Source organism: Polypterus senegalus, chromosome 2, assembly GCF_016835505.1.
Source record: "Polypterus senegalus isolate Bchr_013 chromosome 2, ASM1683550v1, whole genome shotgun sequence".
NCBI classification, from domain to species: domain Eukaryota; kingdom Metazoa; phylum Chordata; class Cladistia; order Polypteriformes; family Polypteridae; genus Polypterus; species Polypterus senegalus.
Genome location: NC_053155.1, coordinates 300,836,525 through 300,860,190, shown reverse-complemented (window position 1 = coordinate 300,860,190; position 23,666 = coordinate 300,836,525). Strand labels below are relative to the sequence as shown.

The 23,666-nt window shown below is 40.3% G+C and overlaps 1 protein-coding gene and 1 non-coding gene across 2 annotated transcripts in view; both read right to left on the bottom strand.

Moving 5' to 3' along the window:
- Nucleotides 1-11,931, bottom strand: part of nek3 (NIMA related kinase 3) — a 57,121-nt gene extending 45,190 nt beyond the window's left edge. The window contains exons 1-3 of the mRNA XM_039745851.1: nt 11,649-11,931; nt 6,442-6,572; nt 3,822-3,915 (exon numbers count right to left, since the gene is read on the bottom strand). Coding sequence (XP_039601785.1) covers nt 3,822-3,915; nt 6,442-6,558 — 211 coding nt within the window. The 5' untranslated portion in view covers nt 6,559-6,572; nt 11,649-11,931. The remainder of the gene's footprint in view (nt 1-3,821; nt 3,916-6,441; nt 6,573-11,648) is intronic.
- On the bottom strand, nt 11,361-11,432 carry trnae-cuc. The gene has a single exon. It is a non-coding gene; the product is annotated as a tRNA-Glu (tRNA).
- Nucleotides 11,932-23,666: the final 11,735 nt, after the last annotated feature.

Below are 23,666 nucleotides of genomic sequence, written 5' to 3'. Positions count from 1 at the left end.
AAATCATCTGAAAAAAATGTAAATAATGGATTAATATTTATGAGAAAACAAGACTGAGGGTTTTGCTGGATTTTTTCATTTTTGTTACCATGTGATTGACATGCATTTATTCAGTCAGTCTTTAACAAAACAGGTTACTCTGTTTTGTTGTTTTGAACTGAATTCTTGTGTGGTCTATAAAGTATTTTTAACAGTATGCTTTATGAAAGGCTTAATAAAACAAATGTTATTCCCATAGTTAGTATATGTTCAAATGTGTACATGTAATGCTGGATTCACAGGTAACAATCTACTTTATAATACACACATGGATATGACTGTGGAAAGTTAGCATAAGTTGGCCTTTTCATAAGGGCTACACAGACAGAAAAGAAAAAAAAAACAAATCAGAACGACGAACATTTACAAAGACAAATGTAAGCCAAAACCAAAAATACACACACACATACATATATATATGTATATATACACACACACACACACACACACACACACACACAGTGGGTACGGAAAGTATTCAGACCCACTTCAATTTTTCACTCTGTTATATTGCAGCCATTTGCTAAAATCATTTAAATTAATTTTTTTCATCATTTTTTTCATGCCATTCCTCCTTGCAGATCCTCTTCAGTTCTGTCAGGTTGGATGGTAAACGTTGGTGGACAGCCATTTTTAGGTCTCTCCAGAGATGCTCAATTAGGTTTAAGTCAGGGCTCTGGCTGGGCCATTCAAGAACAGTCACAGAGTTGTTGTGAAGCCACTCCATTATTTTAGCTGTGTGCTTAGGGTCATTGTCTTGTTGGAAGGTAAACCTTCAGCCCAGTCTGAGGTCCTTGGCACTCTGGAGAAGATTTGTGTCTAGGATATCCCTGTACAATTTCCGCATTCATCTTTCCCTCGATTGCAACAAGTCGTCCTGTCCCTGCAGCTGATAAACACCCCCACAGCATGATGCTGCCACCGGCATGCTTCACTGTGGGGACTGTATTGGACAAGTGATGAGCAGTGCATGGTTGTCTCCACACACTTAGGAGATGCAAGACACATGACAGCCCACATGGAGTTTGCTAAAAGACACCTGAAGGACTCTGAGATGGTGAGAAATAAGATTCTCTGGTCTGATGAGACCAAGATAGAACTTTTTGGCCTTAATTCTAAGCGGTATGTGTGGAGAGACCTAAAATTCGCTGTTCACCAACGTTTACCATCCAACCTGACAGAACTGGAGAGGATCTGCAAGGAGGAATGGCAGAAGATCCCCAAATCCAGGTGTGAAAAATTTGTTGCATCTTTCCCAAGAAGACACATGGCTGTATTAGCTCAAAAGGGTGCTTCTACTAAATACTGTGCAAAGGGTCTGAATACTTAGGACCATGTGATATTTCAGTTTTTCTTTTTTAATAAATCTGCAACAATTTCAAAAATTCTTTTTTTTGTCTGTCAATATGGGGTGCTGTGTGTACATTAATGATGGAAAAAATTAATTTAAATGATTTTAGCAAATGGCTGAAATATATACTGTATAGCGTAACCCCAGACACAGACAGACCGACACCAGGATATCCAAAACACACTTCTTTTATTTCTTTTTCACTGCACCACAATGTTCTCACACCAACTCTCTCCAGTGTCGTCGTCGTCTTCTTCTTTCTCTTTCTCTCTCTCGACCTCCTTCCTCCTCCTCCTCACAAGCTTCGTCTCCTTCCTCCCAACTATGGCTCCTTGTCTGGAAGGAGGCGGCCCCTTTTCTCATGACCCGGATGAGCCCCAGGTGCTCCCCTTGACGTCACTTCCTGGTGTGGCGGAAGTGTCAGGAAAGCACCTGGAAGCACTCCAGGTCTTCTTGGAATTATTTCCAATAGACACGCTGCCGCAAAATATTCGCGGGTGAAGGACTGTGCTTATACAAACGAAGATGAGATGGTCAGGCACAAACTCAGCGAAAGTGCGAGAGAAACTTTTATGTGCCAGGTCTTAGCGAACATTAAATAAAGCAGTTGACATTGCAAGATCTCACGACATAGCAGATGCACAGCTGAGAACCTTCGATGCATGTACTCCAAGCGGCTCACATGAACTGACTTTGCAGGACTGGGAAAGGAAAACCCGTGCATGCAGTGTGTGATGTCTCAGACACACTACTTCTCCGCTGCGAAGAGCGGGTATCTGAGCTAACATTAAATAAAGCCGTGGACATTGCGAGATCGCACGGGATAGCACACAGCTGAGAAGCTTTGATGTGTGTGTGTATATATATATATATATATATATACATACATATACATATACACACACACATACATACATACATACATACATATATATATATATACACACACACACACGTATATATAATGAAACCTGTTATCTTTACAACGGTTGACAAACACAGAATGTAACTTGAACACAACACGTCCTCCAAATACGAACCTGATTGAAAGAAATAATGATAATCAAGTCCTTGATGACAGCAACACTCACAACAGTGACAAAACAATTACATTGACAATCATGTAACGTTATTTTTAAAATGTTTCCTTTTCTTTTTCATAACTTCTTTAACACACTACTTCTCCGGAAAGTATTCACAGCGCATCACTTTTTCCACATTTTGTTATGTTACAGCCTTATTCCAAAATGGAGTAAATGTATTTTTTTTCTTAGAATTCTACACACAACACCCCATAATGACAACGTGAAAAAAGTTTACTTGAGATTTTTGCAAATGTATTATTATATTTTGTGTTACTGTTATTTCATATTGGGCCAATGCCTTTTCTCCAAGAAGACTTGCATGATATAAATGTTACAACTGGAACACAGGCAGTTTATTGACTTGCTTAGGGTCATATACCGAGGCAGATGTGGGAACTGAACTGGCAAACTTGTGGGTTTAAGTCTATTGGCCACTGCAAACTCATTGAAAATCCAGCTGAGGTCAGCCTGTAAGGTACATAAATCTCTTATCTTCTCCCAACCCCTTTTTTTTTTTTTTTTTAAGTTCTCTCTCTCTCACAAAAGCCAGTTGTCACATGAAACATGTCACTGGTTAAAGCAGCTTACATTGTCTCTATGTTCAGTCTAGTTTCATGACCTTCCCTTCCTCTACAATTTTACACTATACTTGAAGTACTAGGGTGTTGTGCCATGTTAGCCATAATGGATGCAATCAGAAGTCAGGCAAAATGACACTTTATTGGATAACTGAACAGATTACAATATTCAAGCTTTTCAGGCAGTTAAGCCCCTTCTTCAGGCAGGCTGCCTTGAAAGCTTAAAAATCGTAATCTGTTCAGTTAGCTAATAAAAGGTGTCATTTTGCTTCACTTCTCATTACGATATACGTGAATAAACATTTGTAAAAATATCAGTGACCCTGTACTTGGGGGGGGCAGAAACACACACCACCAAAATGTATCAATGTTAACTGCTGTTGACACATTACATGAGTTCTCTTTGTGTTGAGGATTAATAGGTCTACCATTTTAATGAAAAAATGTATGACTGCTGCTTGGTGTGTGAGTATATGGGTGGCCAGTGACATGGTGTTCTTGCTAACATTTTTTCTTTTTGCTGATACACTTCTGTCCTGTTTAGTGCTTACTCAAAATCTGCACATATTTATATTTTAACATCACTGCAACTATCTTTCTCACAAGGTGTGGGAGTTTGTCTGTATTATTAATGTTCCTTTTAATAATAGCGGTATTTGTTAATTTACTCAACACAATTAAAATCTGACCAAAAAAATTTAGCTAGTGCTCTGATTTTAAAAGCATTCATTCCACTCAAAACAAATGCTAGAAAAAGGGCAGCCTTACCTTCAAAGGAATCTCTAAATGCAACAATATTCTGATGCTTCATCCTTGCCAAAAGTATGGCCTCCTTCCTCAAAATGTGCATTTTGTCATCTGCCTAAATCCAATTTTTATAAATAAAACAATAAAACATAATCAACCACAGAAGGTAAAAATAAATGATACCTTCATAAACAAACAGAACTTGAACAGAAAATGTACCCTCAACAAGGAATAAAAATTCCATGCTTCTTGCAACACATTCAATTTTTATACTAACACACCAAATGCTAATATGCCAGAAGTGACCTGTGTTGCAGCTGAACTGGACCTCTACCCCATTCTTTACCCTTCTGCTCTTTTGTGGTTGTTTTTCTCTCATTCTTCCTTTATTTCTTAATTATTTTCCCAGTTCTTCCTAAATGTTGTTTTTAAGTGGGTGAGACCTTAAAATCTCTACTTGCATGCATGAATATGAACTTGAGCGCTCATTCAATCGTAACAAAAAAAGATTCAATTCCCTCATCACAAATAAAGAATACCAGTTTTAGGAAGCATGAGGTTTTATTAAGAGTCTGCCATATGACTCTTATCTCTCTATTATAAAAAAAAAATCTTGAAAGAGAGACAAGGGAGACGAAACGTGGTCTTCTCGGAAGACGACTTGACGTCCCTTGAGAGACACTTTAATGTCACGCGAGACAAGGCAGTGAGATAAGATTTAAAACAAGTTCACGGACATCTAACCAAGCAGTTGTTGGAATGCTTTTGCCAGACGCACTTCATCTGCTCCCAGCTCTTAAAACAACGACAAGCAACAAGCAGAACATGCCGCTCGCCAGCAGCAGCAAGCCAGCAGATGATCCGACCGCTTCTCCTTAGCATGCATTCAGCCAAATTCCCCACCCCCTTCACAACGCAAGCGGCAGAGACGCGAAGTGGCAAAAGGACAGCTGCTGTACAGGCTTTTAAATGATCGACGTGCAGCACGACAAGCAGAATATGCAGCTTGCCAGTAGCAGCAGCAACAAACCAGCAGATGATCCAACCACTTCTGCTTAGCGTGTGTTCAGCCGCCCCCGCTTCACAACACGAGAAGCTTTATACGTCCTGCAAGAAAGAGATTTAACCATGGCCAGGGCCGGAAATAAAGGACAACTACAGTATTGTTTTTACAAAAGTTTTAAAGTAAAAGTGAAAATAATGCATATGTAACAAATCCCGTGAAAATAATCTCTTTAAATTATATATCCGATAAACCAAACATAGGAGTGGGCGAGTGAAGCCGCCTAGTGTGTAAAAAAAAGAAAAAAAATGTAGGTTTGCCTTAAAACCCAAATTTTTAACTGTATCTGCCACTGTACACACTGATGATAGGTCAACATAATGAAGATTAGACTTTTAATACAACATAAGGCCAAACTGGCTATGTCATCTGTGCCAATGAAGTTTGATCTGGCTACGTTTATAAGTGGGCAAAATATCAGATTTACTAGTATTTAAACAAAAAACACAGTATTCAAAACTGGAATTCTTTTTTAAACTTTTTTTTCTGTTTTATAAAGTCATGCAGATTTGATATTTTTCTTTCCTACTTATTCTTACCTAATCTTATTTGTTATTTCTTTGCTTGTAATTTTCTCTTTGACATCAAGTAAAGCACGTTGAGATATATTCTTTGAATGAAAACGTTACTGTTGTCGGTATATTGGTGTCTTAAAAGTAACGTCTTTATGTTTGGACTTGTATGTGAGCAGTGTGTAATAACATTATTGTTCAGAATATTCCAACGATATTGACAAGCTGATACAGGCTATGGCCCCACTCAACTCTTCATTTAATGAAGTGGGTTTGATAATGCATATAAGGTATAAAGCCAAAGGTTTCAAGCAGGGTGAGACAACAGGAAAAAGCAAACAGTGTGAATGGGGGAGAAAAGAGCTACCCTTTTATTGGCTCAAGCTGGAGTGATGAATGTGCACTATCAAATTCATTTGATTAGCACATCATTAACTGGAATATGACATATAAGAGGAGTGACTGTGTGCATAGTTACTACATTTAATGGTAACACTTTAGTTTAGGAACTGCAAAAATGCATCTGTTACTCATTTACTCTTATGTAACAAGATCTTAACAAGGGCTTCTTTTGGTCTTCGTAACGCTTATATAACATCAGTATATGGGTTACTGTATATAACTCTGAGCAGTGAAGCATATTGACATGACGGTACAATGACTTGTTAATATGAAGGTTTCACAGGTCTTATACTAAATATGCATTATCATGAGAAATGTGTCTCAGTTAAGCCACATCAGATCACTCCAAAGTAACATTTTGTTAGTAGGTCAAATTGCAGAGTTGAATAAACGCTTTACTGATGCTTTGTAAATGTTATGACTACCTTAAGTGTTTAAGGTCTTTTTAAATAACAGTAATTGAGTAACAGATGCACTTTTGCAGTACCTAAAGCGTTACCCATCTGGTTGTTAAAAAATGTTTCAGTTTGAAAAAGTATATAAAAATATGTACAAGATTGTTTTATTTAATACCCATGTCCTAACTTTACAGGGTTTCCAAAAACAGAAATAACTAGACATGTATCTATATAAGAAAAGTAATTTCAGGAAGCAAAAAGCTTACCTTTGGAAGCCTTATTTCTTTCAATACATATTTGTCACTTTCATTTCTGCACTGCACCAGCAGAGCTCTTCCAAAAGACCCTTCTCCTATAACATTCAAGATGGTGTAAGTATCCATTTTTATTCAATGGCCTTCAAAACAAGAGGAAAAATATGTTGTGTTTATTTCACAAAGCTGGTTCACATCTCCTAAGCTTACATGTTTAATGTGAAATATTCAGGAATATATAACATTACAAAAAAAAAAAGCAAAACAAAAAAAAAAAAACAATGAAGAAAAACAAGTGCTTGAGAAATCTGTCATCCATCCACTTTTGAACCAGTCAATACAACTGACAGTAGAAGGGGTCAGTGTGAGCCAGAAGGCAGGGTCAAACGCTGATTTGGCCATCAGTCTATCACAGGGCACACAAGTTAAAGTTCAAGCATACTGTCATGTGAATGGTGTAACGTCACTGTTATCTGCATGCCTCCTTACAATCCTGACAGTACAACAATATCAACTAAAAACATACAAAAAAATTTAAATCTACTGCTCAAAAAAATTAAAGGAACACTTTTTAATGAGAGTATAGCATCAGGTCAATGAAACCTCTGGGCTATTGATCTGGTCAGTTAACTAGCAGGTGGGGTTGTTAATCTGTTTCAGCTGCTTTGGTGTTAATGAAATGAACAACAGGTGCACTAGAGGGGCAGCACTGAGACGACCCCTAAAACAGGAATGAATGGTTTAACAGGTGGAAGCCACTGACATTTTTCCTTCCCTATTTGTTTTTTCACTAGTTTTGCATTTGCCTACAATCAGTGTCACTACTGGTAGCATGAGGCAATACCTGGAACCCACAGAGACGGCACAGGTAGTCCAACTTCTCCAGGATGGCACATCACTATGTGTCATTGCCAGAAGGTTTGCTGTGTCTCCCAGCACAATCTCAAGGGCATGGTGGAGATTCCAGGAGACAGGCAGTTACTCTAGGAGAGCTAGACAGTGCCCCTCTTAGAAGGTCCTTAACCCATCAGGAGGACTGACCGGTATCTGCTTCTTTGGGCAAGGAGGAACAGGATGAGCACTGCCAGAGACTACAAAATGATCTCCAGCAGGCCACTGGTGTGAATGTCTCTGACCAAACAATCAGAGACAAACTTCATGAGGGTGGCCTGAAAGGCCTGATGTCCTCTAGTGGACCCTGTGCTCACTGCCCGGCACTGTGGAGCTCGATTGGCATTTGCCATAGAACACCAGAATTGGCAGGTCCACCACTGACGCCCTGTGCTTTTCACAGATGAGAGCAGGTTCACCCTGAGCACATATGACAGGCGTGAAAGGGTCTGGAGAAGCCGGGGAGAATGTTATGCTGCCTGGAACATTGTTCAGCATGACCAGTTTGATGGTGGGTAGATCACCTGGACAGGCATAATCATGGAGGGACGTACACACCTCTACAGGCTAGACAACGGCACCTTGAATGCCATTAAGTATTGGGATGAAATCTTTGGACCCATTGTCGGACCCTATGCTGGTGCAGTGGGTCATAGGTTCCTCCTGGTGCATGACAATGCCCGGCCTCTTGTGGCAAGAGTATGCAGGCAGTTCCTGGCGGATGAAGGAATTGATACCATTGACTGGCCCCCACGCTCACTCACCTGACCTAAATCCAATAAAACGCCTCTGAGACATTATGTTTCAGTCCATCTGATGCTGCCAGGTTGCACCTCAGACTGTCCAGGAGCTCAGTGATACCCTGGTTTGCAAGGTCAGGTGTGCATACAAGCACATGGAGGCCATACAAACTACTGAATACGACTTTGAGTTGCTACAATGAAATTTCAGAAAAACGGACTAGCCTGCCACATTATTTTCTCCCTTTGATTTTTAGGGTGTATTTTAATTCAGCCCACAGTAGGTTGATCATTTTCATTTCCATCAAACGATGTGGCATCTTTTCATTCCTAACACATTACCCAGTCCATATCAGTAGACACACACACAGACTGATGCATTTCAAATGTTTATTTCTTTTAATTTTGATGATTATAACTGACAACTAATGAAAGTCCCAAATTCAGTATCTCGGAAAATTAGAATATTGTGAAAAGGTTCAATATTAAAGACACCTGGTGCCACACTCTAATCAGCTAATTAACTCAAAACACCTGCAAAAGCCTTTAAATGGGGTCTCAGTCTAGTTCTGTAGGCTACACAATCATGGGGAAGACTACGGACATGACAGTTGTCCAAAAGACGACCATTGACACCTTGCACAAGGAGGGCAAGACACAAAAGGTCATTGGTAATGAGGCTGGCTGTTCACAGAGCTCTGTGTCCAAACACATTAATAGAGAGGCGAAGGAAGGACAAGATGTCGTAGAAAAAAAGTGTACAAGCAATAAGGATAACTGCACCCTGGAGAGGATTGTGAAACAAAACCCATTCAAAACTGTGGGGGAGATTCACAAAGAGTGGACTGCAGCTGGAGTCAGTGCTTCAAGAACCACCATGCACAGACGTATGCAAGACATGGGTTTCAGCTGTCACATTCCTTGTGTCAAGCTACTCTTGAACAAGAGACAGCGTCAGAAGCGTATCGCCTGGGCTAAAGACAAAACTGCTGCTGAGTGGTCCAAAGTTATGTTCTCTGATGAAAGTAAATTTTGCATTTCCTTTGGAAATCAAGGTCCCAGAGTCTGGAGGAAGAGAGGAGAGGCACAGAATCCACGTTGCTTGAGGTCCAGTGTAAAGTTTCCACAGTCAGTGATGGTTTGGGGTGCCATGTCATCTGCTGGTGTTGGTCCATTGTGCTTTCTGAGGTCCAAGGTCAACACAGCCGTCTACCAGGAAGTTTTAGAGCACTTCATGCTTCCTGCTGCTGATGAACTTTATGGAGATGCAGATTTCATTTTCCAACAGGACCTGGCACCTGCACAAAGGGCCAAAACTACCAGTACCTGGTTTAAGGACCATGGTATCCCTGTTCTTGATTGGCCAGCAAACTCGCCTGACCTTAACCCCATAGAAAATCTATGGGGAATTGTGAAGAGGAAGATGCAATACGCCAGACCCAACAATTCAGAAGAGCTGAAGGCCACTATCAGAGCAACATGGGCCCTCATAACACCTGAGCAGTGCCACAGACTGATTGACTCCATGCCACGCCGCACTGCTGCAGTAATCCAGGCCAAAGGAGCCCCAACTAAATATTGAGTGCTGTACATGCTCATACTTTTCATGTTCATACCTTTCAGTTGGCCAAAATTTCTAAAAAATACTTTTTTTCAATTGGTCTTAATTTATATTCTAATTTTACAAGATACTGAATTTGGGACTTTTATTAGTTGTCAGTTATAATCATCAAAATTAAAAGAAATAAACATTTGAAATACATCAGTCTGTGTGTAATGAATGAATCTAATACTGTATACAAGTTTCACTTTTTGAATGGAAATAAATCAACTTTGTCATGATATTCTAATTTTATGACCAGCGCGTCTATTTATATATATATATATATATATATATACACACACACTTTACTGTATATATTGTGCCTATAATTATATGCAAAAACATGTATGGTATTTTTTATTATGATTGGCAGTTGAGTAACCTTACATCTTATAGAAAAAACCTCACACTCAACTCTACTGGCACAACTTCCAACTGGTCCTAAGTGGCATTGGTTTTTGTTAATACTGTTCCCGCCCCTAAGCTCTACCAGATACACAACGCATTCACAGCTGAGAATTCCAGCCTTTTCAAACACAAGATGTACAGTACCATCATCTTTGAGATCTAACCATTCACTTTTTCCAAACAAGTCCACCCTCTGCTGATTTTTTTGCTGTGACTTTTTTCACCTTATTACTCCTATATCGCCAATTCACTTGAGACCTCTTGGTGGACCTGCTACTTTAAAAAGACAACTTGGCTGGACATTACTCAATAAAAAGCAGCTGCGGTGCCAGTAATATCAACTGAACTGGATTGATTATAATGTTTAATGGGCCATGTAAAGGGTTAAAGCACATCGGGCAACCTTGATTTTAAAATAGGACAGATTCCTTTGATAAACTTCAGAGGTGTTTCTCCCTGCCCAAAATGTATAAAGGAGTAAAAATGACTGGCAAAGTTGACACACCGCCATGTCATAATGGGACTGACTCTAATGTTTAACAGGTGTTGTAATGGGTTCAAACTAATGGAGATCCACTTTAATTTTCCCAGTTTTGTGACAAAACAGATTCCTTTGTTAAATTGCAGCTAATACAAGTACCCGTCACTCTGAAAATCAAGGTTGCCCAACATGGCTGCCACTCTTTTTTACCCATACAGGTCCAAAATGTGATCATTTTTAATGACACTAATTAACTTATAAGTTGTTGAATATTCTGTCATATTGTTAACTGGGTTGCATAATATGTGTGAATATGTTGGCGACAAGCGAATAAATAAGGCAGGTGAGTAAGTAGCTAACTTCGGCCTCGTAATGGTCGCAGATCGTGAACGCTCCTGGGTTTTGGTCAAGGTTTCCAACTCCCCCGATTTAATTTATTTTTATCCAAAACATTAAAAACGCCCCCGTGTTAAGAAGAAACTGTGTGCATTATGTCTGTGTGGCCGGCGCTTGACTCCTATCAGTTAATTCCTGTTTAAAGTAAATTACTGCATTTTCTCCTGACGTGGCAGCAGTCGATGCCCTCAGACTGATAAAATAACAAACGGTATCCCTGCACAGATCTGCGACAGGCGGCGTGCCACTGTTTATCGGGAAAAATTAACGAACTGTCAAACGTGTAAAAGGTAATAATAATTTTGTAACAACTGGAGCACGTGCTAAGTCAGTGACCCGTAAAGTCAAAGACGAAACTGGAATTTTAACGTTTTTACTTAAACATTTTTCCAAACTTATATCAAAAACAGCATTCCCTGACCGGGAATCGAACCCGGGCCGCGGCGGTGAGAGCGCCGAATCCTAACCACTAGACCACCAGGGAAGATGCTAAAACACACCTGCAGTTTGTTCATCTACTTTTGAAATTACTTATTTTTTGTGTCAAAATTTCATTGTTACAACCGAAAATAAGAGAGGTGGATGAAGACACTTCCCGAAAGGTAAAAGCGCTCGGACGTCGTTAACAGGTCTTCATAAACTTTGTGAAAGCTAGCGATACAGAATTGTTTTCAAGACTTTTCTTAACGCTTTCACACACCTGGTCAGGAATGTCGCATTTTCACTGGCAGTCAGCTGAAAGAATTATCCATATCCAGCCGATGAGGAAAAACAGATAAACGACTCCTTCTCCCCTCGGCGAGCGAGCCTTTCTGCCCGTCTGGTCGCCGCCTTCTTTGTTTGCGCTCAGAGTCGGTGGCGCGCTGGGGGCGTGGTCCGTACGTCAGTGGGTGGTACGAAAAGCGTGTTGTTGCTGTGGATTGCAGCGAAATTAAATAAACGCGCGCAAAGGGAAATCGTGAAATGCAACCACGCTTGTGTGATCGTCGCATTGAAATTGAAGTGAGAAGACAAAGTGAAAGGCATGGATGTTTGGAAAGAAGGATAACAATAACTTAACTTCTACTAAACTGTGATGCGCAAACGACTGCGAGGGAATCCTGAATAGCATGAGCGTGCTGCCTTCCCAGCATCCACAAAGACAAACGTAGCATTGGCACGCTGTTTTATCGTCAATGTCAGGATTTAATCTCGCTGTTCTCGAAGACAGACGCGATGACAGCACCGCAGGCCAGTCGTGATACATAACTCCTTCAGCATGGGGTCTAGTCCACGGGCACCCGTTATTAAGATATCTACCTGAAGAAACAACAGGCAGGTGGCGGCACTTTGTGCATATTTACTGCATAAAGAAACAAATTGGACCTGAGTGGAGGATGGAAACAGTGCTGAAGATGCCAAAAATCCTTTTTAGGGCCACTAACCTGCAACCAGCTTTAAGAGGGTAATTCAATTCCTCTCATCTCTCACTCAGACCCCAGATTCCTTACAATGTATAACAATAATTTGTGCTGGGTTCAGCCTTCAAGACTTATTTTATTTATCTTCCTGATCTTTGGGGCCCTTGGAATGAGCCCAATATGCCCATTTGGGTTCCATGTATATCCAAATGTCCTGTGTCTGCTCTTCTGTCAGGGCTGAACTGAGACCCTCACAGGCCCTTGGGTGATTTAATGAAGAATTCCCTCATATTGAGTTGATCTCACTTTTAACAATTAATTTCAGTGCACAATCAGTTGTTTCATGTAGCACAGTTGTTCCCACTCTCTTGATTCTGGTCATTGACCATAAATCATGTCATTGAGCCAAGGGGGGGGTTGAGGTCCCAGGTTTCCCCTTGGTGATTTTGGTGAGCAGGCACTAAATTGTTTCATTGAGGAGGGTTTGATTGTTTCCCTTAGTGATTTTGATTTGTGTACACTGGATCGTGCAGGGCACTGGGTGCAAGATGAAAAGGCCCCTTGCCTTTGTCTGGGGCCCATGGGTGTGCACCCAGAGTATCCTGAATGTAGATCTGCCCTGCCTTCCATTTTTTCCCAGTGGGAATGTGCCTTTTTGTTTGTCCCAAACTGGGTTGGATGGCTCCTTGTAAAGCCATTGTTTGTTAAGGAACCATTTCATTCTGGGAAGGGCTCTTTAGACTTTGAAAAGGTCCCTTATATGTTATATGTCCCTTATATGTTGACGAAATGTAAATCTTTAGCAGAATAAGAACAGATCAAGAAAACCCGAATTAGCCGGAGTTATTGTATGTAGAAAGAGTCCTTTAAAAAAAACGGAAACCAATCTCTTTTTGACAAATTAGTTATTATCTTTTCATGGCTATTTATGGAGTCTATTAGTCTGAACACATCTCACCAGTCTTAGTGTGGTTACTTTGGTTACTTATGTCATTCAGAAGTTTCTTTAAGTACTACAAAGGGTTTACAAAGCCTTAAATAATCTCACCCAATTCCTATATTTTGGAATGTTTGTCACTTTATATTCCAAGTCATAACCTCAGATCTTCAAATGAAGGTCTGCTTGCAATTCAAAGAGCCAACCAGACAAGAAGTGGTCAAGGCCGGCCTTTTGCTGTTATACACCTAAAATTTGGAATACTTTACCAACTGAAATTCACCAGGCTAATACTGTAGAACAAATGAAAAAACTGCTAAAAACCCATTATTTTAAAATGACTTTTTTGTAGCTGCATTTTAGTTTTATCCCTATTAGGCTATAAGGGCACAGAATTATCAGTTTCCTCTGGGTTCTGCAATTCCATACTAATCTGTATTTTTCTGTGCTTTCTTTTCCCGTTCTTCTGTGATGGCGATCTGCACCACCACCACTTGATCAAGGTTCCATGCTGCCCCCTGCGTTATGGATAGTGTCACAAAAATGACACAAAGTCATCAAGAAAGGTTTGGGGCAGCCACTTGTATATTGTGCCTTTGCTGCAAAATGGTTAAATGAATGAGAGATGTTCACAGATATGAGTCCAAAACAGAACTGGAAATGACCCCATCGGTGGTGCCAGAAACGGAAGTGGCATCATCAGTGACACCGGAACCCGGCGGCATTTCCCATGGATGGTCTGCAAGGGATTGAGAGAGACAGTCACCGCACCTTGCCACCCCCTGGTCTGGCATGGAATTACTGTCATTCAGACCCTTTAGCTGTCTCCCAATTGCACATGTCTGACAATAGAAATCCAGGTGTCCCAGATGTCCACATGACCACCATCATCTTCAATTTCTTCTACGTGAAGTCTGTAAACCATGAGGACTGATTTAGAACATTTACAGTATGCTACAGTAGGTAGAATGCCCAGTGGAACCTAGATAGATAGATACTTTATTAATCCCGGGGTAGTGTTTTGGCCTTGGAACCCCTGCAGATTTTGTTTTTTCTCCCGCCTAACTGGAGTTTTATTTTTTGTTCCTTCTGTCCTCCTGGCCATCCGACCTTACCTTTACTTTGTTACATACCGTATAATATTATTGCCTAATCTTGTTTGTTCATATTTTATATTAACCTCCTTTTTGTTTCATTTTGTAAAGCACTGCCTCGCAGTAAGGAGACCTGGGACCTCCCTGCGTGGAGTTTGCATGTTCTCCCCGTGTCTGCGTGGGTTTCTTCCCACAGTCCAAAGTCATACAGGTTAGGTGCATTGGTGATCCTAAATTGTCCCTAGTGTGTGCTTGGTATGTGTGTGTGTCCTGTGGTGGGCTGCCACCCTGCCCAGGACTTGTTTCCTTCCTTGCGCCCTGTGTTGGCTGGGATTGGCTCCAGCAGACCCCCCCGTGACCCGGGTTGGAAAATGACTGACTGACTTTGAGCTGGATTGTTTGTATGAAAGTGTGCTATATAAATAAATGTTGTTGTTGTGGTTATAGATCTAAATAAATAAGGGCTCCTTCTGGAACTTTAATGTGGATAGTTCTATTTTCAACCAAAAATGGTTCCCTTTTGGCAATGTTTTGAAGGACCACTTTGGCACCTTTATGATTAATTATCTACTTTAACATGGCCTTTTTATAACTTCAATTTAACTTAATTTAACTTAATCCTGATACTCTGTATGTTCAATTTCCTCATAATAACTACTCATGGTGGCTCTAAAATCCATACTGACCCCTTCTCTCTTTTTCTGTTTCTTTTTCCGGTTTCTTTGTGGTGGTGGCCTGCGCCACCTCCACCTACTCAAAGCTTCATGATGCTCCAACAATGATGGATGTATTAAAAGGCAGAAGTCTACATGACCATCATCATCATCAAGCCCTTCCGTGAGAATCCTAAATCCAAAGAGCACTGTTTCATTTATGTTAGGTAGAATGCCCAGAGGGGACTGGGTGGTCTCATGGTCTGGAATCCCTACAGATTTTATTTTTTTCTGGAGTTTTTTTGTTTTTTCTGTCCCCCCTGGCCATTGAACCTTACTCTTATTCGATGTTAATTAATGTTGATTTATTTTGTTTTCTTACCGTGTCTTTTATTTTTCTATTCTTTATTATGTAAAGCACTTTGAGCTACTGTTTGTATGAAAATGTGCTATATAAATAAATGATGTTGTTAATTGCAGGGCCATTCTAATTCCAAGCTCAAATCACCTCGACTGGGTCCTCTCAATCCAAACAAGCTGCTGGTCTACTCCGAGGTCCTCCCGTCTGACTCAGAAACAATGCACAGGAACCTCATTTTGGCCACATGTATTCTTATTTGTTCACTTACAACCCAGAGGTTGCTACCATAAGTGAGGACAGGGAGTGTTAACTAATCTATACGGCAAAAGTTTTTTCCACGGATGCAGATCTGTATCCATAATGGAAAACATTTGTGATGGACTGATAATTTGCATATTAGTTGATAAATATTAAGTATGTCTTTATTTGTAATTACATCTTGCCTGAAGAAGGGGCCTGAGTTGCCTCAAAAGCTTGCATATTGTAATCTTTCTAGTTAGCCAATAAAAGGTGTCATGTTGCTTGGCTCATCATTAAGCTAGACATCCCAAATGTAATTGTACTGTTTCAGGAGGCATATTTTATTTTATTGATGAGTACAGCAGTCTTTAGGACTGACTTCCGATGAGGAATTTATGGTGAGGGGGAAGGAGCATCAGACCAGCTTTGCAAGGGTGACTGTGTTTGGTGTCACATTTTATGCAGCATTTCCCCCCGGCTTGGGTTCAACAGTTGTGCTTTTAGATTGTAATGTCTAATTTCATGTCATTTATTTGTAATTTTGTTTCTTCTGTACATTTTTCTTTTTCTTCATTTTTAATGTGGACTTGGTTATAATCCCTTGTGTGCTGTGGGTGACTTGCCAAGGGACGGGACTACCTGCCAATCAGCACCAGGAGTGGCCTTCCATAGTTCATTTGCGAATGTGCTAGGGAGTGGAGTGTTTCTTGTGATTACTGTGCTTTGTGTTTATGCTTCTTGATTTTCTGGTATTTCCACCTTGCGTTCTATCGATCGACTTGTGTTTACTGATATTTTGAACCCCTGCTCTGTTTTGACCACCACCTTTGAATTCTGTTTTGGGACTTTGTTCACTGTGGATTGCCTTGCCTTTTTTTAGGCAATTCCTTATGCTCTTTGGCCCTTCATGTATTTTAGAGCCATTTGGAAAATAAACTTTTTATTTTAATAAGATTTTGCAAGGCCCTTTTTGATTACGAGTCAGGGTTTTTGACGGTGCTTTCCCCCTTTGAGAAGTGTGTTTGGTACGTGTGCTTTGGAAGTCCCCAGTTTCACAACCGTTTTGGATTTAGAGCCTGTGAGACTATCTAGCTGCAGAGGTGGGTAGAGTAGCCAAAAATTGTACTCAAGTAAGAGTAGCGTTACTTCAAAGTAATATTACTTAAGTAGAAGTAAAAAGTAGTCGTCCAAAAAATTACTCAATTAAGAGTAAAAAAATATTTGGTGAAAAGACTACTCAAGTACTGAGTAACTGTTTGATCATAATAAATGATTTATTTTTTAGTAATGTTGTAATAAGACAGACAAAATAATAAAATAAAAAAAGAGTAAAAATAAAAAACATCTTTACAAAAGAAAGATGCACAAATAACACAAAGTTCCAAATCTCAGTTTTTCACAACAAAGCTTTTAAAGCCGATACCTACAGTAGGTAACATGAATGTTTGAACAGTGCAGACTACTTACAGTGACGAGATGTACTGTACACTACTACATATTCACGTGCCCTCCAAATAGCACAGCTGATAGAAAACAACATTAGAACAAGGCAGCTTGTGCAGTACAAGAAGTCTCACTTCACCTTGACTGTCTGTGTCTGTGCACGTTTGGTTAAAACGCGTTTGTTCTTCACTCAGTGAAGTGATGGTTAAGCTTCATCAGGAGTTAGCTTTCATTTTCATATATTCTTTCTTTCCCTGTCCGCAGTCTGTGAAGAGTTTGTGCCGCTATGCTGCCACAGTTTGTGTGTCGTCATATGACTGCATGGCTACGCCTGATTTGTGAAACGGAGCCATGTGATTATTGTTGCTACGTCTGATTGGTGAAACAGTCGTGCAGAAGATCCACTGGCGGCTTTCCTCTGGCAAAAATATAGCGCATCTAATGGGAAAAAAAGGAACGATTTGAGTGTTGCCCAATGTAGCGGAGGAAGAGTAGCGTTTCTTCATCACAAATGTACTCAAGTAAAAGTAAAAAGTATGGTGCAGTAAAACTACTCTTAGAAGTACAATTTTTTCAAAAAGTTACTCAAGTAAATGTAACTCGTTACTACCCACCTCTGTCTAGCTGGCAAGCTTCGGCTAAACAAATGGCATCCACTATTTGAGGGCAGGTGTGAAAAGGCACCCAATTGGTCTGAAGTATGGCTGTGAGGGACTGAGGCCATTCTGTACCACGACACACTATTGGCCTGAGGTTTTGGACAGGAATGTATAAAGTTGGTCACTCTAGCCCTCCCTGTCTCTCTCTCTAACACACCTTGGCCATGAAGAGAACACAATGAGGAGCACAACTCGGCAGCCATACTGAGATAGGCCTGTGGCCTGTCTTGAAGAAAGCTGACGAGAAATGGTGATTTGACCAGAGACATTTGAGTAACTGCAAGTCTGTGTGTCGTATGAAAATGCACATCTGCCATATATCAGGTTCTGATTATGGTTTGCCAATATTCAAATGTAATTTTCTTCCTATTATTATTATTATTATTTCTGTCTATTATATAAAAAAATCCTTCAATGAGACAAGACTTTTCAGAGACGAGACTTTTGCCTTGGGATTTATTCAAGTCACACCCTCCTCTCAAACATTTTCAAACAAGACCACGGTCCACTCACCTCTCATTCGTGTGAATGCTTTTGTGAGACACACTTCCTGCTCTCTCAGTTCTTATAAATTGTAACATTTTCCTCACTTTAAGCTCCCAGTTAAAGAAGTGTTATTTTGTGCACAAATCTTATTGAAGAATTTCATCACGAAGGGTTATCAACAGAAAAAATGAGTACACGGGCAATCCTAGTACCGATGAAGTCAAACGAATTAACACCAAAAACGTCAATTGGTTACACAACAAATTCGTATCAATAGAATATGCTGAAACAGTTGGTGATGATCATGCAGAAGATAAAAACATCCATCCATCCATTATCCAACCCGCTATATCCTAACTACAGGGTCACGGGGGTCTGCTGGAGTCAATCCCATCCAACACAGGCCAGGAAACAAACCCTGGGCAGGATGGCAGCTCACCGCTGGGCACCCACACACACCAACACACCAAGCACACACTAGAGACAATTTAGGATCACCAAAGCAGCACCTACCCTGCATGTCATTGGACTGTGGGAGGAAACTCCACACAGGGAGGACCCGGGAAGCAAACCCAGGTCTCCTAACTGCGAGGCAGCAGCGATACCACTGTGCCACCCATGATGAAAACAACAACTTACAATATCACAAAGAACATCTACAACCGTTAACACTGTCTGGTCTTCCACCGGCCGACTTACTGTAGAAAGAAGGATGTACCCAAGAAAGGCAATGTAGTACATCTTCAGGGGATAACAGACAACAAAGGAGATTGTGATACGCCATTCGTATTAAAACGTTTACAGTTTCCCGTTAGAATAGCTTTTGCAAAGACAACAAATCAGAGATAAATTTTTTAAAAGTTATTTTATTTAATAGAGAGAAGGAAACAAAATTCAATCACAGGCAGTTCTACGTCGTGTTGATGCATATGTAACAATTCCCATGAAAATAACAATCTTTTTAAATTGTACATTCACCAGAAACGCAAAGTGGTTAGTGCATAGTGCAGGCCCAGGGGTTGGTGAGCGAAGTGAGCAGGGGGCAAAGCCCGCTAGTTATTAATATTATCCATGCTACATTATTAAAATGTAAACTTCACTCCTGCTTGTCCTATTACTCTGTGTAATTGCCTGAGGTTATAGATGTAGAAGGGAAGATGGGGAGAAGTTACAAAGTACAATGCCTTATAAGCAGTGGTAAGTCTATGGGGAATTCTAATAATGTCTACACAATAAAGAGTACAAAAGGGGAAAGTAGAGTCACACAGGACAAAACACAGTTTAACATCTGATATCAAAAGGAAACATCCTGGTGCAAAGCTGATATGCTGTGTGGTTGAGTCACTCAAGATCATTAAAGACATCCATGAACCCCACAATGGATAGTGAAATGCAGAAGGGACCTGTGTTTGCATAACTTCACGTATTCATCCAATAAGAGTGAGCACTTGCAGCGAGTGTAGTGAGCTGTATGTTCCTCCAGTGTCTGGGCCAGCAGACATACCAGGCCTAGACAAAGTCCAGAGAGCAGCAACTACAGTAGGTCGAGTCCAGGGCTACAGAGGATGTATTATGAGGAAAAGTAAAAAGATTAAGAGGAGACATGATTGAAGTGTTGAAAATTATGAAGAGAATTAGCCCACTGGATCAAGATTGTGACTGCAAAATAAAATCATCAAGAATACATGGACACAGTTAGAAACTTATTAAAAGTAAATTTCACAAAATCACAATCCACTGTGAAAACATTTGTATTCTGGCGAGTACTTCCCATCTTTAAGGGTGACTCCCAGCATTCCTCCTACCCCTGTAGTGCTCCTTATGCTTTTCATCCTCTCTTGTCTGGCGCATCCTCTTTCAATCACATCGTCAAAGCCAGACGGAGCAATCAGATTACTCAGAGGAACAAAACAAACACGCACAGTAGCATTTTATTATAGGATAGCCATTGTACGTGTCAGAGATGGGTAACAGAATTATTAATATATTTGTTAGCTCTTGCCATGCTTGTGGCCTCAGCAGTTTTTCTCTGCATTTGCACGTGTGAACATCTCTTCACCAGCATTCCACCTCTCAAGTGTGTTCCTGAAAAGCCCACTTCTCAAGACGCATTTTTCAGCTGCTTGACCGATTTTGTACTTGCCATCTTTGAAGGTTACTCTCTCCACATACCTCATATGTCTCCACTCCTTCTTTTGCGTCTCACACTCGCACTTCCTGCTTCGTCACATCATCGAAGCCACACTTACCACTCGGGTGGCTCTGAGCGACTGGACACACAGGCAAACTGCTTTTATTAAAATTAATTCAGTTTTCCTTTATTAAGTAATAGTGTTTGTTGTATGCGCCATCTGTTGGAATGAAAAATGCACACCTTGAAATTGGCACATCGTAAATGAAACCTTTTGAGGTGAGGATTTCACAAGTGATGTCATAGGTCCTGTGGTCTGCAGATGAACTCTGTTGAATTCATTTCAATTAGATGACACTTTTGAACTTCTGTTAAAAGTGCGAGACCAAACTGTAGTACACGATACAAGTGGATTTTGGTGTAAGATGCCGTCACATCAAAACGAGGCTAAATCTGAAGGAGCTTCAGTGCGTTTTTCCTGTGTTCATTTGGGATCATCCAAAGTTAAAAATGTTTCAGGTCAAGCGGACCTACTATACAGTTAATCACATTTACAACTACACTGATGGGGAAAGAAAATGTTGCATTTGTTTCCAGGACTAATGTGGGACACTCTACTGCTTCACTAGTTTTAAGGACTGTAAAACAGAGGACAAACAACATGAAACAGGATGTGGTGTGAATACTGGTACAGTTTACCACGTGTTTACCCTGAATACAAAATTACCACGGTGCCATTGAATACAATGTAACAGTTTAATTAGCAGTGTGATACAAATATCATGACACAATAGGTGATACAATTAAATTCATTAAATAGTCAAATATATTTTTAATGAATGCAAATATTAAAGGTACAAGCTACCAAGTAGTACCATGCCATGTCACTGCCTAGCCCACTTAGTCCTGAACAGGTTCCCTTGGGGGCTGCAGCCAATCCCATCTTAGCATAGGGTGCAAGGCAGGAACAAACACTGGCCAGGGCCCAGACCATCGCAGGGCGAACTCTCTCACTCTCTCTCTCACACACACACACACACACACACACAGGCTAATTAAGTGTCGCCATCAGAAGTGGTACCATAATGCACTGGAATTAAGTGTGTAATGCAGTTATTATGAGGAGTACAATTATCATGTAGAATCGGCACATTTTCTCAACCTCCTCCTGTATTACCATGATAAAGGTTTTACACGAATAAACTAAATTACATGATACAATAAATGCAACCACCACTGTAAAAGTTACCATGTATTATCATAATAAAATCAATTACAATGACACAATTAAATGTGTACAAACATGATTCAGTCAGTGATATGATATATGGTACAATTCATTTTAATGAATGTGATTACCAAGGTAACATTTACCATTCATTACTACGATAGGCTTAATGATACAAATACCATACATTTATGTGATACAATTAATTAAAAATGGAAAAACTCAATTACCATGCGAGTGACCTGGTAGCACACTGGTTAATGCTGCTGCGGATTCCAGTCTTGTCCGTCTAGAACGGGGGTCCCCAAGTTCAGTCCTAGGGTACCGCGGTGGCTGCAGGCAGCCAGTGGCTCAACCTCATGTTTCATCGACCCAATTGTTTAGCTGGCTATTTTGTTTTTTTTTACCCTGCATTCAGAACATTGCTCCAGTATGATATTTGCATTTAGAAGAAATTCAGAAAATTGCCATTTTTATTTCAGTTCACCTTACAGCTGTCTGGCTGTCTAAAAATACTGGCAGTTAGTGATGAGTAGTACAAACACGGGTGCAAATTACACTGCACATTAAAGCAAAGTCGATGCTTCAAGGTTACCTTAGCAACAAAATGATTTACTAAGTGGTCCTTAAGTTCAGTCCTGCAGACCACCCCAACCGCTTTCTGCTTTGAACTGGACTCCTGCCTTATTTAAAGAAGCCGTTATTTCCCAGTTTTGAGACACCTAAATTGGGTTTGCTAAATTTTAAGCAAAATGTGGCATGCATTTGGTTGTGTGACACTATCATTCTTTTTCTTGCTTTTGAAGATTTTGCCCTTTTGTATGTTTTGATCATTCAAACCGTTACTTATTATTAATAAGCTCACAAGGAAATTATACTATATTATACTGACGTAGCTGCATCCCTTTAGTACTCATTTGCGTCTTTTGTACCCGTGTCTGTACTACTCATTACTAATCATCGATACAATTATGGGAGGAAAGTCAACAGCAAAAGGTGAATTAAAAGGAATATGGTGAAAAGAAAATGAAAGAATTGGCAAAAAAAATGCACTTCTGAAATTCATTTACATGTAAATATACTAGTGCATACAGTATTTCTAAATGCAAAATAAGAGAAGAAAAATACTAACCAAACATTGGGATCATTTTGAAGTGAAACTGAACTCTTTAAATTTCATAAAATGGGTGGAATGAAAGCCCATAGTCACAGTGATACCCCACAACTGGACTTGGGAACCCCTGGCCCAGAGCATGCATGTTCTTCTCAGTTTCTGTGTAGTTTTCCTCCCTCATCCCCAAAGACATGCAGGTTTGGTGGACTGGTCATCCAAATGGGCCCCAGTATGAGCGCACGTTTGTGGGAGTGGGCCCAACGGTGAGCTGCTTCTTGTCTTGCACCCTGTATGCCCCGCAACCACGTCTTGGATTAAGTGCGTTTGGAGTGAGAGACTAACAAGTACCAGGACACCAGGTACTAAGCAGCAGGTAGGGGGACAGTACTTTGTGAACTTTCAAATCTCAACTCAACAAACGATACTGGAAAAGAACCATACTGAGCTAAATGTATTTTTGTCAAAACTTTTCTTCTATGCTATAACTTATGTAGCACAGCCTAATGAAACACTCAATGCCATACAACAGGAAAATCATGTTTAGCACAAATTATCCTTTTTGATGATCTATAAACTCCCTCCTTAATTACATATACATATAAAACCAAACACTCACACACACCCCACAACTCTAGTGAGGATAGTGCTCTAATCATCATCACCACCACTATAAGACTGCTAGAGGACAGCCTAATTGCCGAAATGCTTTGGTTCGCTTGCCCCCCTCCCCACCTACCCAGGTTGGACTAAATGGTATATTAACAGAGAAACGCAGGAGAAAGGCGTATATCAAGTGAGCTGGTTTCCATTTTCTAGTACATAAAATGAAGTTATATCAATATATTCTTATTTGCCATGGCACCAAAGAGTGTTGTTGGACATGCATGCAATGTCACATTAGATTACTTGTCTACACATTTCCAATCATATCCTTCATTTCCATCATCTTACGGAGTCAGAAGCAGTCAGCGG